The sequence below is a fragment of the Rhipicephalus sanguineus genome, chromosome 4 (genome assembly GCF_013339695.2).
Source record: "Rhipicephalus sanguineus isolate Rsan-2018 chromosome 4, BIME_Rsan_1.4, whole genome shotgun sequence".
NCBI classification, from domain to species: Eukaryota; Metazoa; Arthropoda; class Arachnida; order Ixodida; family Ixodidae; genus Rhipicephalus; species Rhipicephalus sanguineus.
Genome location: NC_051179.1, coordinates 178793374 through 178810198, shown reverse-complemented (window position 1 = coordinate 178810198; position 16825 = coordinate 178793374). Strand labels below are relative to the sequence as shown.

The 16825-nt window shown below is 44.9% G+C and overlaps 1 protein-coding gene across 1 annotated transcript in view; it reads right to left on the bottom strand.

Moving 5' to 3' along the window:
- Positions 1-16825, bottom strand: part of LOC119391883 (zinc finger protein 791) — a 137017-nt gene that overhangs the window by 96804 nt on the left and 23388 nt on the right. The window contains exons 6-8 of the mRNA XM_037659534.2: positions 16260-16312; positions 12535-12619; positions 9250-9308 (exon numbers count right to left, since the gene is read on the bottom strand). Of these exons, the coding sequence (XP_037515462.1) occupies positions 9250-9308; positions 12535-12619; positions 16260-16312 (197 nt within the window). The remainder of the gene's footprint in view (positions 1-9249; positions 9309-12534; positions 12620-16259; positions 16313-16825) is intronic.

The following is a 16825-nucleotide window of genomic DNA, read 5'->3' as shown; positions in this document are numbered from 1 at the left end:
ACCCATTCGTTCCCGTTGTACTCGACGTGAACGTTTGCCTTGGCCTTGACTTGCTTGAGCTCCCCACTAAACCCGCGCAAAAATACGTCTGAAGGTTTTAGACTCCTTTCTGGAAAGGCACGTTGAAACTTGTCTACCGGCATTACGGAAATGCTTGCCCTGGTGTCCAACTCCGTCGGAAATGGTTTCCCGAACATTTCCACGGTGAAGAGGAAGGGCGGCACAGTCAGCTCACCGCTTAGGTGCCACATGTCAAAAACATGGAGCACGTCGGCATCATCAACAGCGTTTACTTGAGCGGTACATGTGGATTGTGGTGGTACAGTTCTCACAGCAGACGTATTTCCTTTCGCGAATGTCTCGGCCTTCCGCAAGTTGCAGACGACTGCCAAGTGCTCCACTTCTTGCAGTAGTGACACTGTGACTTGCTGTGCCTGCATTGCAACGCTAAATGGCCTCTGTCGCCGCCGAGGTAACACGTCATGCTCTTGGTTGCGGACGATACCCGGTGAGTTGGCAAACCCGGTAAACTACTTGCAGTTGCCTGACACAGTTCACCGGCATCTTTTCTAGCGGCTTCCATCACCAAGGCAGTTTTCACTGCGTCCTCGAATGCGAGATCGGGACTCTCGAGTAGCCGCGTCTGAACCGCTGTGTTGTTTATGCCGCATACAATTCGGCCTCTCAACGTGTTGTTGAGTTCGGTTCCATAATTGCAGTGCTCGGACAAACACTTGAGCGCCGCAAAAAAGTCGCTGACGCCTTCTCCTTCAGAATGCCCCCTCGAATTGAAGCAAAACCGTTGCACTACGACGGATGGGGTGGGGGCGTAGTGCCTGCCTAGTACGGCCAGTATATCGTCGTGCATTGTATCTCGGGGCGTTTCCGCCTTTACAAGGTTACGAAGTATTGCATAGGTACGAGGCCCGCAGCAGCTCAAAAATATTGACCTTTTCTTTGCTGGCACAACGTCGTTGGCTTCGAAGAACTCTTGGACGCGCTCCACGTAAGCAGGCTAGGCGTCGCCTTCCCTCTCGAACGCTTCGATCCTGCAGAAGGTACGCATGGCTATTCACGCAGTTCGATCCTCGTCGCCAGTTGTTACATGTAACCGGAAGCGGAGCCAAGACCCGACCTCATGGCGGACACAACATGAACTGCTTATTCCTTTCCAACTGCCCCAGCCCTGCTCTCCTCACTCCCCCGTCTGCTCGCAGCAGTAGGTGGCGCTAGTAGCCGGTGGCGCTACAGCTGGTGCAGCACACAGTATCATTGTCACAACGACCTTTCCTTTTCTTGATATCTTTCTGTTTCTTCAGTTGCATTCGTGCCATGACAGCCGCTCATAACCACCATAATGTTCTGCGGACACCAATGCGTGCAGCATTTTTCGTATAAATTCTGATGTGTTATTCAAGTTTCCGCTAGTGTTCGTTATCAAAGTTTCTCCTGTGTAGTGCTTTGTTGGGAAGTCTGATGAATGCAAGAATGGGGTTGCCTTGCATCTAGTGGCTTTCACAAATCGGCGATTTGAAGAATCTCATAGATGCAAGTTTGACTTACATGCAAGTTTGACTTACACGCTAATGCGATTACAACAACTACTCTACTTACTCGAATCTAGGCCGGCCCCGATTCTAAGCCGACCCCCAAAATTCGCAAGGCCAGAAAAAAAAAAAAACTTAATCACTGTACTCGAATCTAAGCCGACCCCCCCCCCCTCCCCCCACACACACACTTTCGCACACCGTTTTTTCGAAAGAAACATCGGCTTAGATTCGAGTAAATACAGTATGCGCTACCACTACTGATGCTGGATGCGATGTAACAAGCATACATCTAACAGAGTACACCTTGATGTACTGTATCTTTGTTCTTATTGCTATATTTATTCAGAGTTTTTCAAATCATAATTTATTTGTGACGACAAGTGCTTCCTTAGCTGCCTTTTCATGCATCTCATAAATTACCTAGGCCTCAGTATATTCTTTCTTCTTGTCTGCTTATTGCAATATGGCTTTGTAACATGCAGCCAAAATAAATTTTCTGCTTTACCTTTGTTTTTGCTTTTTTAGACTGTCTGAATCATTTCTGACACATTTCCACTCCCCTAGTTTACTGTAATGTCAAGGTGATGTTGCGGACACAAATTAAGTAATCTGGGCAAGCCCAAACGATACAGTAACAAAAATTTTCCTTACAACCTAGCGAAGTAGTGAAACTGAGTTTGCATTATAATCATGGAAATTATAAGGAAACATATTAAAGATGCTAGGAAGAAGATTTGAGAAGCATTACATAACACCAAATACTCCATTTTTCTTATCGGCATCCATATGAGCAGTTTTAAGCTATTTTCCGCGGCCAATGAATTTTCTATTGTTTGACCTCGGCAGGTAAGTTGACAGCATTTCATGCTGCTCGGTAGTTGCCCTGTGGTTCACCATGCACCACCAACTCGCCCAAATTTTCACATTACGGATACAGTTGAACCTCGATTTAACGAAGCCACTGGAACCCGCGAATAACTTCGTTAAATCGGGAACTTTGTGAAATCAAGAGAACGACAAATTTCGTTCGAGAGATCGACAAATCTATTGCCTAGTGAAAAAGCTCGTGATTTTTGCCGGCACGTGCTTCGTGAGCAGCGGGAGCACACAATTCTCGTAGCTGGCCAGTGAAATCAAGGCGTCTTCGGCATCCTCGTGTGCCCCAGCAAACCGCCTCAGAAAGTTGACGGCATCCATCACCTGGCTTGGTGTGGGCATGGGAGCTTCGACAGTATCCAGATCGTTTGCACCTTCAGACTCCTCTCGTACGCTGGAAACAAGCTGCACTAACTCCTCGTTGTCGTCTGTCAGTGTCACTTACCCACTGAGTTTCTGGCTCGCATATCCACATCAAGAGGGCTCCCTCCAGATTCTCGTGCAGGGTCATCTTCAGGAGTTTTTTGTTGGATGCCTACCAAGAGGAAGTCGCCAGGATGATGGCGCCCTTCGCCTTCAAGATGGTCGAAAGCGCGCTCGCCGGGATGCCATGTTCCGCGGCCACCTCACATTTTTTTCGTCTGCTCGTGACAGTGCGGATTATGTTTGCCTTTTCTTCAAGGGTCACTACTTTTCTTCTTTGGAGGCTCCATCCTTCAACGGCACAGAATGCGCAGAGCAAAAGAAAGAAAAATAACGTGTACATGCAAGGATAACGCACGTGAGATCAAGCACGCGCCGCTGCTTTCATCATCTGCTGCCTGGAAGGAAATGTGTTGTTCCGTGCAGTTTCAGTTTCATCAGAACCAAAATCAGAATGCCTCTACTGCCAGACATTTGAGAAGAGGCCATAGACTTCTTCTCTGCGTCTTTGTACTGGGAATGCTTCGTTAAAGTTTGTTTCGTAATTTCAAGTTCATAAAAGCCTATGGGTAACTGCAGGAGGAATCCGAATTTGTTCGTGAAATCGGGAACTTCATAAAAACGGGTTTCGTAAAATAGAGTTTCAACTGTATAATAATATTTTGTGCCCAAATCTCATAGTTATACAGTCAAACCTCGTTACAACGAACACCACATTAACGAACATTTCAGATTAACGAACTTTTAAGAAATCCCGTGCTGACTGCTTATAGTTTCAATGTAAAAATATTTCACTACTACGAACTTCAGAATAACGAACATTTCAGAATAACGATCGTTATTTAATTCCTATGTCATTTTAACAACACCACAGTACTACGAACTTATATCCCGAAATGCGAGGATTCTTAGATTTCCGTGTATCGGTCATGGCAGTCGGAGCTGTAAGCTAGCAGACGACGCAGCGCGAAGAGCGGACGCCCTCCCACAAAAACCTGAGATGGCGCGGGAGGAGAAGGACGCGGGCGGGGAACTCTTTTTTTTTTCTCTTTTTTCCTCTATTGCAGAGGCGACGACGCATTAGGTTTTGTAAGCGGAGTGCCGGGAAACATGGGCTCAGAAAACCTGAGACGGTGCGGGAGAAGGAAAAAAAAAAGTACACATAGCCACCGCTTTTCTTTTTTCCTGCATCACGTTTTCCTTGCTTGCTTTATCAATTGTTCGCGTGCTGTCACCTGTATCAGTCTTCTGCGTATTTTATTGTATTGGCCGTGCATCCCGGCATTCGTGTTGCCCTGAGCTCAACAGCTCCTCCTACAGCGAAGAAGCGGAAGCAGTTTTCTTTGAGGGCCACACTGTCCCTAATGAGAGCCACACTGTCCCTAATGCATTCCCCTAAGAAAACTCCCAAGATGAAAGCCAGGTTCTTGTTCTTCTCGATCGACGGGCTGATCTTCCCCCTCCCTCAGTGCAAGCTTTCTGCACCTCACCTGGTTTTGCGCTAGCTCCATGATTGGCACACCGATCACGGAAGCAGTGTAAAGCGACGATGTCATGTTATGACGTCATCACGTGACGTCATGTTATAGACGCCATGATGACGTCACTAGTTTTGACGATCTATGACGCGATGATGACACCATCACATGATGATTATTTTTTGCATCAATCGATTGACGCCGCCGACGGTCAATTTTCGTGTTTCATAAAATATCTAAGGCTTTTGCATTAATATTGCAGATTGAATGTTAACAGCCTGGCCGTTCACAACCTGGCCTTACATACCAAACTGTCCTCTACCATGTCACCTCTGTGCCATGCGCAAAACAGCTTCACTTATCATCCACTTCACAGAGTGAAATGGCTCCTCAATTTTTATTGTGATGGCAATGGTATGGACACTCTCGGCGGATTTTTGCCGTCGCCGTAATTTTCCGTATAAAGTCCAAATTAATAACATCACCACGTGCATTCTAGCCGCGAGTAAAGGCTCGCGAGCGCTGGCGACGAACGCGGCTGAAGCGGAGATTAAGCTAGCCGGCCGTCTGTCTCCGTCGCACGGAGAGCGCATGAGATAACATCTTCCCGCGTGTGGGCCCGCTGTCGATTGCTCATCAAACAGAGAGGAAACGCCCCGCCCGTCTTTCGTAAGAAGCGCGCTATCTCGAGACATCAGGAGACGGTTCGTAAACTTGCTGTACTCTCAACGCTTACTTCACGTTTAGAGAACTCAGAGCACGAAAACGCATCGGTTCCTGGAGCGGCCATATTCCCTTAAACCAGCGTTTTGTTGAGTTACGCGAGATCGGATCCAAAAGAGTTAGCAGCTAGCCTTACCTCATTTAACAATACAATTTGTTGGTATCGCATTCGTAACGGAGTTTTTTTAACCGTCAGCTATTGACCCTCGATAGCGAGGGGCGGACGTGTAACATGGCGTAGCCGCTTAACTGTGGGCCGTGAGCGACGGGCCCGCTACTGACAGCTGCGCATTTGCGGCTGCTCCGAACATGAGATATGCTTTTATTAATGAGATTACATTTTTTTAAAAAAGCAAGCAAAATGCGTATTGGAACCCTATCACGTGAGTTCGAAAGGGCAGGGCCTTTTAGGGGGCATTTATCGCAGAGTGATTACAAACTCGGATGTGCTGGTGGAAGGAATTACGAAAAAGCTCTTCTGGATGAAGATCTATGGATAAAGTATATCTGAGCAAAAGTGTCAACGCGTTCCCACCGTTCGCGTGCTCTTCCATAAACGCGAAGCAAGGAAAATTCGATATTGTTCCATATATCTACTGCGAGCGATCCCAGATTTCATTCCGCGATGTCCAGAAACAGAAGTGACAGACATTTTAGCGGCACACATGTAGTTATTACTGAACATTGCTTTCCTTGCGTGCCATGCGACGCTTGAAACGAGCCATCAGCAGCGTTTCTGGAACAGACGACGTCCGTCGATGAATCGCCGTCGCACTTTCTCGCTACCGATAGGCCTAGACGTCACGAGCCTCTGCGGAGAGCGCGTTTTGCTGTTCTGCCGACTTGCAGAACAGAAGCTACGTCGGCACCGTGCATGGCATCGTGGCTTACTCGGGACGCTCTTTATTCAGCGGAATAATTCTTGGTCCATGGTTGCGACTTTGTCAGCCTCAAGATCAAGCTGCACATGTTCTGACGCGCAGGCGGTGCGATTGCCGGTGATAGACGCCCCCAAACGCGAGACTTTGGCACAGTTTGGCACAATTTTTGCCGATATTATCAGGTTGGCGCAGTAAATGCAATTTGGCGCACTTTGGCGCAGTTGGCGCAGGAGTAGAATCACTGGGATTGCAGCGATGACATGGACGACGATGCACCCGAAGATCGCGACGAGTCCGTGTCGGTCACGGATGCGTCGGACTACTTGAGGAAACTCCGCATATTCTGAGAAAAAAGTGGCACAGCGACCGAAGCGGTGCATAAAAATGCGGACGGTCCAGAATCGTTCGTGATGCAGAGTTTGTGCTGCATCCGTCAAAAAATGATCACGGACTATTTTAAATAAATGTGCCTTGTCTGACATTCACGTGTGCATTGTTGTGAGAAACGAGTTGAAGGATGTACCGTTGCAAAGGTAGGATGTTTGCATTGCTGAAATTCTATTGCTATGGAAAACTTTTGGGTAGGGGTGTGCAAATATTCGAAATTTCTAATATTTTTCGAATAGTGTTTGCTATTCGATTCGATTCGCACTGGAATTTTACTATTCGAACTATTCGAACTTCCCAAAAACAAATACAGTGAACGTCCGATTGTAAGTGACCCCTTGAGATTTTCAATATGCTTCACCTCATCACACCCCAGTATTGCGGCAAAGCTGCCTTTCAAGCTCCGTTACGGTCGAACTCTGCCAAGACACAGTCAACGTCAGATTGGAAGTGGTTCCTAGATTTTCAATATGCTTCACCTCATCACAACCCGGTATTGCGGCAAAGATGCCTTTCAAGCTCCGTTACGGTTGAACTTTGCCAAGACAGTCAACGTCCGATTGGAAGTGGTCCCTGGATTTTTAATATGCTTCATCTCATCACACCCCGGTATTGCGGCAAAGCTGCCTTTCAAGCTCCGTTACGATCGAGCTTTGCCAAAACACAGTCAACGTCCGATTGGAAGTGGTCCCTAGATTTTCAATATGCTTCATCTCATCACACCCCGGTATTGCGGCAAAGCTGCCTTTCAAGCTCCGTTACGGTCGAACTCTGCCAAGACACAGTCAACGTCCGATTGGAAGTGGTCCCTGGATTTTCAATATGCTCCACCTCATCACACACCGGTATCGCGGCAAAGCTGCCTTTCAAGCTCCGTTACGGTCGAACTTTGCCAAAACACAGTCAACGTCCGATTGGAACTGGTCCCTAAATTTTCAATATTCTTCACCCCATCACACCCCCGCATTGCTGCAAAGCTGCCTTTCAAGCTTCGCTACGGTCGCAAATGCATTAACTTAAGAAAACGCTGGTTCCAACATGGAGATGAAAGATGTGCCAGAGGTGGGGGCTCAATTAATGCTGTTTTGGACCTGAAATTTGGGCAAGAAGCTTGAAAAATCGGAAGCCGAAGCTTTTTAGCATCCGAAATTTCAGATGTTATATATCGAGGTCTACGAGGCAGATCTGGAACTCCAGACTTGAAGGGAGCACACTCTTGTCCGCCACATCAGTTGGGCTTCCACAGAAGTTGAAAGAGGAGGAGAGGCTGAGGAAATGGCATTTTTGTCTATCATGTGTAAAGTGTTGTCGGCAACACTTTGGTTGCAGCAAATCATGTACATAAATAGAATTCAGCCTCTACATTGCCTCATTCTTGATAAGACAACTATGAAACACCATCCCGTCAGTGCTTCATCAACCTAGCGAAAACAAACACTTTCATGTTGCTATCTCATAAGAATAGGCTTAGGAATCCTCTCTACCTTTTTCTGGAATTTCATTTCGAAGTATTCGAGAAATATTGGAGAAATATTCTAAGAATATTCTATTCGATTCGCACTCACACTTCAATATTCGAATTCGCTTTGCACCCAAAATTTTGCTATTCGCACAGCTCTACTTTTGGGCTTTCACTATAACGACTGAGAATAACAAACATTTTTCCGCGGTCCCCTGAAGTTCGTTATACCGAGATTTCACTGTAGCAGTGCCACCTGTGACATGTTTCTATGTATTTACTGCAATTTTGTAACATAGAGCCATATTTCTATTTTATTTTGATATATTTTTCTTTTTGTTTTAGCTCACCCTAAAATTCCTTACTGTTACAAATCACCAGGTAACAGCAGCTAAAAGTGGCAGCAGTGTGAACAGAGGCGGTATCCTGCGACCCTTTTGTGCCAATACAATACAGATGAAATGTTTCTTGGCTGTCTAAGTTTTTTCGATTCAAAACGATTTCATTGAAGTAGAATCGTTACTAATTTAGGTTGCGACAGGGCATGGTGCAGTATGCAACGTGTGCTCATTTTGAGATCTAGCGCCTGTATGAGGCCCACCAGTAGATGCCTGTAACAACAAATAAATGACTGCGGATTCAGCACCATCTGCATTGAACATTCAACTAAGCTGCTCTCTCTCTGCTCTATTGTCTGTTAGTTCCCATTAATATTGTGTCTAACAAAGAAAAACGAGCCCTTAAAAGTCATTTTCCTTCGTTATCGTGGATCCTATGGCCCGTTTCCCATGTACATCTTGTCGAGGCACCACAAGACATTAAAAAAAAAGTGCAGTGAAATTGCTGTTGAGGAGTTTGTTACATTCAATTTTGCATTCTCCAAGCCCCAATGCACAGAGCTTGATAAATTTGTTCAGCTAATTGTGACAGCGTGCTTGTCGCTGTATGGAAAGCAGTAAGATCAGGCATTTGCATCGAGCCATTTCTTGTGGCAACTTGCGACGCAATTGTGGCATCGGTGATGTTTCCTGGTAGCGCCCACTGCTGCAGCCATCGCCTTTTGTTTTTTCCACGAGTCAGGTGAATGAATTAAGTCAGCTATATGACAGATGTGCTGATCAGTGTAAAAGTTCATAGCTCTTTTTCTGAGGGCTAAATGCACTACACACAGCAGAGTGATGTTTATTTGCCGCTTCATACCTGCACAGCGAACTGAGTAATCATCCTTCTAGCGCTGACAGGTGGCGGCACATGTTTTGCAAAACTCCTGCACAGATGGCCCTGAAGCCTGCTCGGCTAAATAACAAGGCTGTGTGTACAGAGTTTGTACAACTCCGAATGCCATAAAGAGCAATGCAAAAATAATGAACCGAATCTACATTTCATGCTATGCAATCAGTGTTTGCCTACTTTTGGAATCATGTGAAGATCATGACTGCATTTTAATCACAAAGACAACACATTACACTAACCTGAAAGTCAAGAGGGTCGTCCTCTTCTGCAGAGCTAGCCGCAGACTCATCAGGTGACCCTGCGAACGTGACAGAAAGCACACCAGCACTGGGTCACAATGATCGTCCTCCCTTAATTTGCAGTCAAGGTTTACATGTCTCGTCAGGAAGAGTACAGCAATTACAAATCTTGTGATTGGCCAACAAAAGCGCTGAAAATAACAATACAAGGACCCCATATGGAACTGTATCAGAACAACGTATGTTAATTAGATACAGGATTTATAATGGCTGTACATACAACATTTTAGTTGGTGTACTTTTGCTGTAAGCAAGGGCTCTGTTCATCCACAATATCTCACTCAATGTTACTGATCTTGTTTCCCTCGTACGTCACTAAATAGGAACTACTTTCCACACAACGTTCTATTACTGACAATTCACTTCTTCAACAAACCTTATCAGGTAGTATTGTATACCAAGATAAAAATCTTAAATTTGTACATTTACTTATTTCTGACTACACACAGCTAACACTGCATAATATAGGAGTTTTCATCTGCACATTTTTTATTTCATTGCTGCATTTGTTTCTGCTTTGTAACCACTCCCTCCTCTAATGCCATGAGATTTTGAGGGTAACTTGAATAAGTAAATTAATTAATTGAAGAAATACCTTACGCTTAGTCTTCCACCCTAAGTCGCCTCCCATCACTTGTAGCCCTAGCAAGTGCGTCACATGGTGCAGTCTGATCATCATTGCCGGAAAAAGGCCTTTGCCAGAAACCACCAGTAACCCAGCTGATTCCTTTTGCCACACTGCTGCCATCCACGACTTGTGGCTTCCCTTCGGTAGCGCTGATAGAAGGTGCATCTCAGCACAACTCCATTTCTTTTTCTACTGGAATATTTATGCATTTCTAGACTTTTCTAGAAATAAGTATTGACAAAAAGAGATAACATTGTAATAAAAAAGGGGCCACAAGCTAGCCTAGTGGTGGTGGTCAAGCGCCCATGTGAGGCATTGAGAAATGCCCACAAAAATGCACATTGCAGAGCACACGGAATTATTTACAGGCAGGTTAGAAGAAAAGCGAGTCCACCCACAGCTACCATGGTCAATAACATGGTGGTGTTCTCTCGGTGCTGTTGGTGGCTTCAGCTGGCAGGAATAGCTAAATCGATACTCTTTAGCTGGCAAAGGCTGGGAGGGCACAAGGAGGCATAGGTGCCAGGACGCTGCTAACTTGGTTCCAATACCAGTCTGCCTCGTGGGTAGCCCATATACACATGAAGCTTGTGGGAATCAAGCGTGCCCTCCCCTTTGGCGCCTTGTTCCCCAGCTAGCGCATCTGCTGGCCCCGTGCGGCTCTAGCACCGGGAACTGCCGTTAGTCGGCGACATGGCTACCGTGGCTACACCGCCAGGCCTTTTTGCTTGGTGCGAGCCATGCGTTGGTCTTCCCCGCACGAGCCACGCGTCCGAACATGCCTGAGCATGCTCGCGCCACCACGTGACCACGCTAGCCCACGTCACTGCACAACGCCTGTCCTCACTGGCCGCCAATGACAACCCCCTTCCCCCTTGAGCTCGCTTCTGTCTGGCGCTGGCTTGCCCGCGAGAGATGCACTCAGGCCGGCACGAGAGGTTGACGCGCTGCTCTAGCAGGCGGCTTCTCGTTCGTGTGCTCGACTGCTGCCCTTTGTGTGATAGTCGTAGTGCCGCTGGCAAGGGTACTCGATCGGTCTTGCGGAGTTCCCCTTACGGCCTGCAAGCCCGTGACTGTCGTACTGTGCTGCATCTTGGGTTAATAAACCCGTGTTGTTTGTTGACATCCTGCCTCGAGTGCCTTTTCTGCGCCGTGCTGAAGAGTCGACGAACCCGGCCGTAGCGTCTTTGTTCGCTGCAGCAGTGGAGAACGTCGCGTCCCTTCCCGGTCGCCTCGTAGGGTAAGCTTTTTGCTAAATCTTCTCCACAAGCAGTAGTTCAGTGGGTTGTCCATCAGCCACCCTTGACCTCAGCAGTTGAACCCTGATAGTGACAAAATGCCCAGCAGCCATAGGACAGGACATACTAGTACGAGCATTCGGCATAAAAAAAATTACTCTACGTGTTGCTTACTTTGTTATCGTTTTCTTGCGCCAATGTTTCATGCCACATTATAAGCTAGCACTGTCTTGCACTCGCGCATTAGTTTCACTTCCGTCTTTCATGCACCACAATGCCACAATATAGCACGAAGCTCACCAAATAGGATGCCACGGTAGAAAACGGTCTTCAGGAAATTGTAAGCAGCAATGAGTGGGAACTATGACAGGGTTCGGAGCCTTCATGCCATCAATGACCACCCTGGCTTGACCATCATGCAATGTGAAAATAGAAGAGCCATCACTCGCTCTGTCCTGGTGGCTTCAATGCAGCATTTGGTGGCTTCATTTTTGTGGGTGCGTGCACACAATGTGGTCGATTGAATGGGCTTGGACAACACGTTTCCAAGACAGCATGGGAAGCACATCTGGTTTTCTTCTCACATGTATGACTGAATCAATGGAGCTTGTTCTTGGCCTGTGCTGAAGGCATTCCTTGCACTGCTCCTCCTGCAAGGCATTCAGGCAAATTTCGTTATGGTGGAAATACCACACCCATCTTCTTGCGTCCGAGGTCCAACTTCTTGCAACGTGAAGCAGCTAAGCCACAGCTGCAAGAAGCACTTTCCTCATGCGGCATGCCTCTACGAGTCTCGTGTCCGGAGCCACATACAGTTCCGGCACTGTTCGTGCTCAAATGGATGTCACCCAAGGTTTAGTTTGACACAAGCATCTTACGACTTGAGCTGGACTTTTCGTGCAGAAGCTGCTGGCTGAGCACATGCTCACGCAGGTACGCTGCTGCAACTGCAACAATGGCTGAAGATGCGCTTGAGATTAATGTGAAACTCAATCCTGCAGTGGTTTCATTTGCACTCCGAGCACATTGCAAACTGCAAATGTAACAGACAATGTGCTTTGTAAGCAAGTGTGATGATAAATCATAAAACAACAAATGTCACTGGAGCAGTTTTGGCAAGGAAATTTGTCTACGTCAGGGCCCATCTATCGTACCCTGACCTGCCTTGTGAGTAACAAAATTAAATTAAATTATGATGGCTGAAATATTGCACTCACACTCCCATGCTTCACTCAGCTCCAGCTTCCACTATGACAGTAATTGCATCCCAGTTGCTAATGCAGCACAGTGGGCACTATAAATGAGGGTGTGGTTCATTCTCCAGCCAGGCATTGCACAAGAAGAGGTTGAGCAACCTACCGGCAGGGAACATGGTGGGGCTGCCTGGGAGACAGTCGAGCACCTTGCCAATGGGAGGAAACGACAGCTCCTGCTCTGTGGTGGCCTGCACAGCAAGTCCAGAAAGAACAACTTGCTCGCCTTCATGCAAAAGCTCAATCTTCTAATGTTCTAATAACATTCTGGGCTGGCATTTTTTAAAGCCAAGCATTTCTGGATGAACCAAAGGCACCTTTTTGCTGTATTTATCTAGTCACCTATTAAAAGCTATGGGAGTGAGCTTGTTGGCATGGCTTCATGACTGTGAAACAGCGTGAAAAAGCATTGGTAGTCAGTGCTTGGTCCTGTTTGTTTCTTTGTGTGTTTTTCACGCTGTTTCACAGTCATATAGTCACCCATGTTTTCGTGCTCTAGTGGTAGTTTCTTTCACTCGTTATATGTAGACTGAAACCTGAATGTTCCATTTAACAGGAGTTCCGTTTACCGAGAGACAAGCAGGGGTGCAGAGTTCAAGTCTGAAACCAATCATATCAAAGGTTCCATTTAGGCAACAGTTCCGTTTAAGAGATTTCCATTAACTGAGAGTCTACCATACCACAATATGCATGGCATGACACAAGTGTATGGGGAACATTAGCAGTAAGTCATGTTTGCAATAAGGTATGCTCTATTTTATTTATTTATTTATACATGTACCTACAGCGCCCTCTAGGGGCATTGTGTCATGCTAGTCTTGCTGCTCATGGCCACCTGAACCCATCGATAACATGGCTGGACTGTTGCCCTGACAACTGCAGCATGATTAGCATCGGAAAAGGAGTCACTACAAAATACGTAGCACTTGATCCTTCCAACCGTGCAAACACCACGAAAGTACAAGAAAACCACACTCGGTTCATTTATCATTTAATGCATTACAAGTTGCGACTCCTGCTTTCAAGTCTGCCTTTTGTACCTCTGCAATTACCTAGCAATGGTCAAAAGTTTATACTATATCAGTATCGTGTTTCTTTTTGCAAATTCCCCAGAATTCGGATGCCTGTGCAATCTCATAGGAAGACACATCAAGTAATGCACCTGTAGAGATACTGTTATCGTCACCCACTGCTGACATGCACATAATAGCTTACTGTAAAGACCTTTCCTCATGCTAAATGCATGTGGTATAGAGATGGAACAGTTCGGTGGCAGTTCTCCAAAGGGTTCCCCCACAAGGTCCCTGTTCTAGACTTTTCATCTTCTCTTCATTAAAGGGACACTAAAGAAAAAAAAATCTTATCACTAGCAATACCAAAAACACCTCCTTTCCAAAAAGAAGTAAGCCAAAAAGAAAATACAGGCACCTTCAAGTTTCCACACCAACTCACCATGGCATCATAAATTTCACCAGAGCCAGCTTGTAATGTTTTATCGACAAAAATGAATTCCACTGAGCCTTAATGTAGCCAAATACTTAATGTTGCAAGATTTAGAAAATTTTTTCAGCAATGTGGTCAATAAACAAAAGAAGAGTGAAATCCGCGAGGCCACTGACATCAAGGTGCTGGGGTTTTCGTGCAAAATTTAAAAATTTAACTTCGGCCTTCATAATTTTCTTTTCATAAAGAATGTGCAATTGCTGAATTAGTGACAACAGAGTTCTCAAACAATAATTCATCAGTCTAAATTGAATTAATATCTCTCTAGGTAAAGGTCATAGACCATTAAGTATAAGAAAAAGTACTCGCAAGCTCCATAGTCCAATAATTTATTATATTAGCTTTTATGCAGCAATGAACCAGCACGGTGGTCACAGCGATCATCTGCTGACCCGAAAGATGCGGGTTCGATAATGGCCACAATGGTCGCATCTCAATGGAGGCCATGTGCTAGAGGCCTGTGCACCGTCGGTGAACATTAAAGAATCCCAGGTGGTTGCAACTATGTGGAGTCTTCCAATGCTCTCACAGCCTTCGTGCAACTAGTAGTTTTGGTCTTGTTCTCTAGGAAGTCATACAGTGTCGTAACACAGAAGCTGGTCCTGTGGAAACAGAAAATTACGGTGCTTCGACAATCGGCCTGCTATGCACCTAACCACCATGCGAACTGGTGCACAAGCATAGAAGGCAAGTGTTGAAACATCGTAATTTCATGCTCCCACGGGACAAGTTTCTGCACCGGGAAATAAAAGCGAAACATGCTGCATAAAAGCTCTTACATTAAATTGCTTGGGGAGCTCTGAAGCTTAGTAGTTATTTCTTGTAGTTTTAAGGTGCTGGACTTTCATTAAATGTAGCAAAACGAATAGTTGAAAGTCACATGGTCTTACTTATTTAACACTTTAGTAGTTTGTTGATCAAGAAAATTCAGCTGTTTTCTTTTTCGCTAGAATAATTACAAAAACGCCAAAGCTGCTCTACAGTGACTGTGCTTCATTCGTTTTACCAACATACATCATTATGTGCGCATGAGAGCAAAAGGTGTGAAGGGCCAACAGATCGAAAATGAATAAACGCAGTAGACTAATTTCATGATACTCTCAGTCCATTCAAACACATTTCAAATTTTCCGATGGCCTGCTATATTTTGAATATTTTAATAGCTGCTTAATTCAAACTGCCCCATAAAACTTAATTCAGCAAAATCACACTATTAAATTATGGAAATATCAGCTGTTTTGGAAATGTCAGCTGCCTCTGTTCCTTCTAGCTGAAAATTTGCACTCATATATTTTTAAAACAGTTAAAAATAATGCTATCTGCCTGCCTGCACTTTTCAAAGCATACAAAATGATGTGCAGAACAAAAAAAAAAAAGCCATCAAGACGGCTGCGATCCATGTCACAAATGGCCATCTGTGCTCGTGTTAAACTTATGGTTGCACATAATAATGGAAACTTCGGATAATCTAAGCAGAACTTGTGGGTCCCCTTGAATATGATTTACTGAGCATTAGCTATATGTACAACTTCCTCTGGGTAGCTCAAGAGCCCATATCTGAAGAGTACATGACAATACAATCATTTTTTTCCACAGTTACTAAACTGAATTTTGTGAGATTTAATTTCTGCACCTAAAAGGCAAAACATAATAACTATAAGCCAATTTTTTGGTTAAACTGTCAATTAAAACAAATATTTAAATAGTGGCAAAATTAAACACAAATAAAGGTCTTAAGTTAACAATTCTAAGTCAGTAATAAGAAATGACATCACAATTCTGGAGGATGCACCTAAAGCAAATCCTTATGTGTAAAACAATTACCTGCTTTGAAACATGGCAGTAATTTAAGAGTGGGAGACTTGCAAAAAAACATTGTAATAGTTTAATGAAAACTGCCAACTCATATGTCCCGATTCAGGACTGCAATAAATGTTTTTAATGCAGAGTTACGAATCTGTAAGCATTACATAATTTTTAAAACTCATCGACTTTCAGCAATTTTTATTAAAAACTTGAAATCTTCAGTCCAACATTAACATTTTCTCTCAAATGCAGAATTCTCCATTCAAATTGGTGCAGCAGTAGCGATATAAAATATTTTTTCCATTTTACACATATTTCAAATAAGAAAATCTGGGTTGGTTTTCTAGCTCTCACTCAGTCCATACTTTCGGACTATCGAGATCTGCAATTCGGCAATAGGAAAAGCCAGAAGTTCCTGCTAACGAGCAAAAGGTTAATTACTGACAAATGACAAAAATAAACAGCTGAATATTTCACGACAGTAAGAGATCTCGAAATGAATTGAGCGCATGGTTTTCCCACCTCTTTTTCTGAGTAGACCTTGGGAGCCAGCCTGACAATGCAGGGAAGTTTGCCTGCAAGATAATGCAGCAATGAGAGGATGACTCTGAAGGCACAGCAACAAGCACAGCACTTCTTGGCCACATGTGCTCTTTGTGACGCTCATGATGATTGCAAACACATCAGCTGAAGATGCAGCTGGTGTGAAAGATTTGGTCACGTGAGCGCAACGTGAGCGCAACGTGGAGCACAAGGCCGAGAGCCTTGAACAAGACAAGTCTGCTGCAGCAACACCCCATCATGTTCAAGAATCTCTTCCATCTTCCCCTGAATTTGTGCCTTTTCTGTAAGTCGTCACACAAAAACAGACAGTCATCTTAAGAAGTTGTGTGACGATCAGCTATACTTTGTGCCAAAGCTGGCATGGATGTTAGGGCAATTCATTCTTCATATGTGTGTATGTAACGGTGCTAAGTAAAATGAAGGTGGAAAAAGTAGATACAAATGCAACAAAGTTTATAGACACAGTAACAGGGGGCCACACAGAGTCCGGTGCCAGAGCAGAAATTACTTTTCATGCAGTGCAA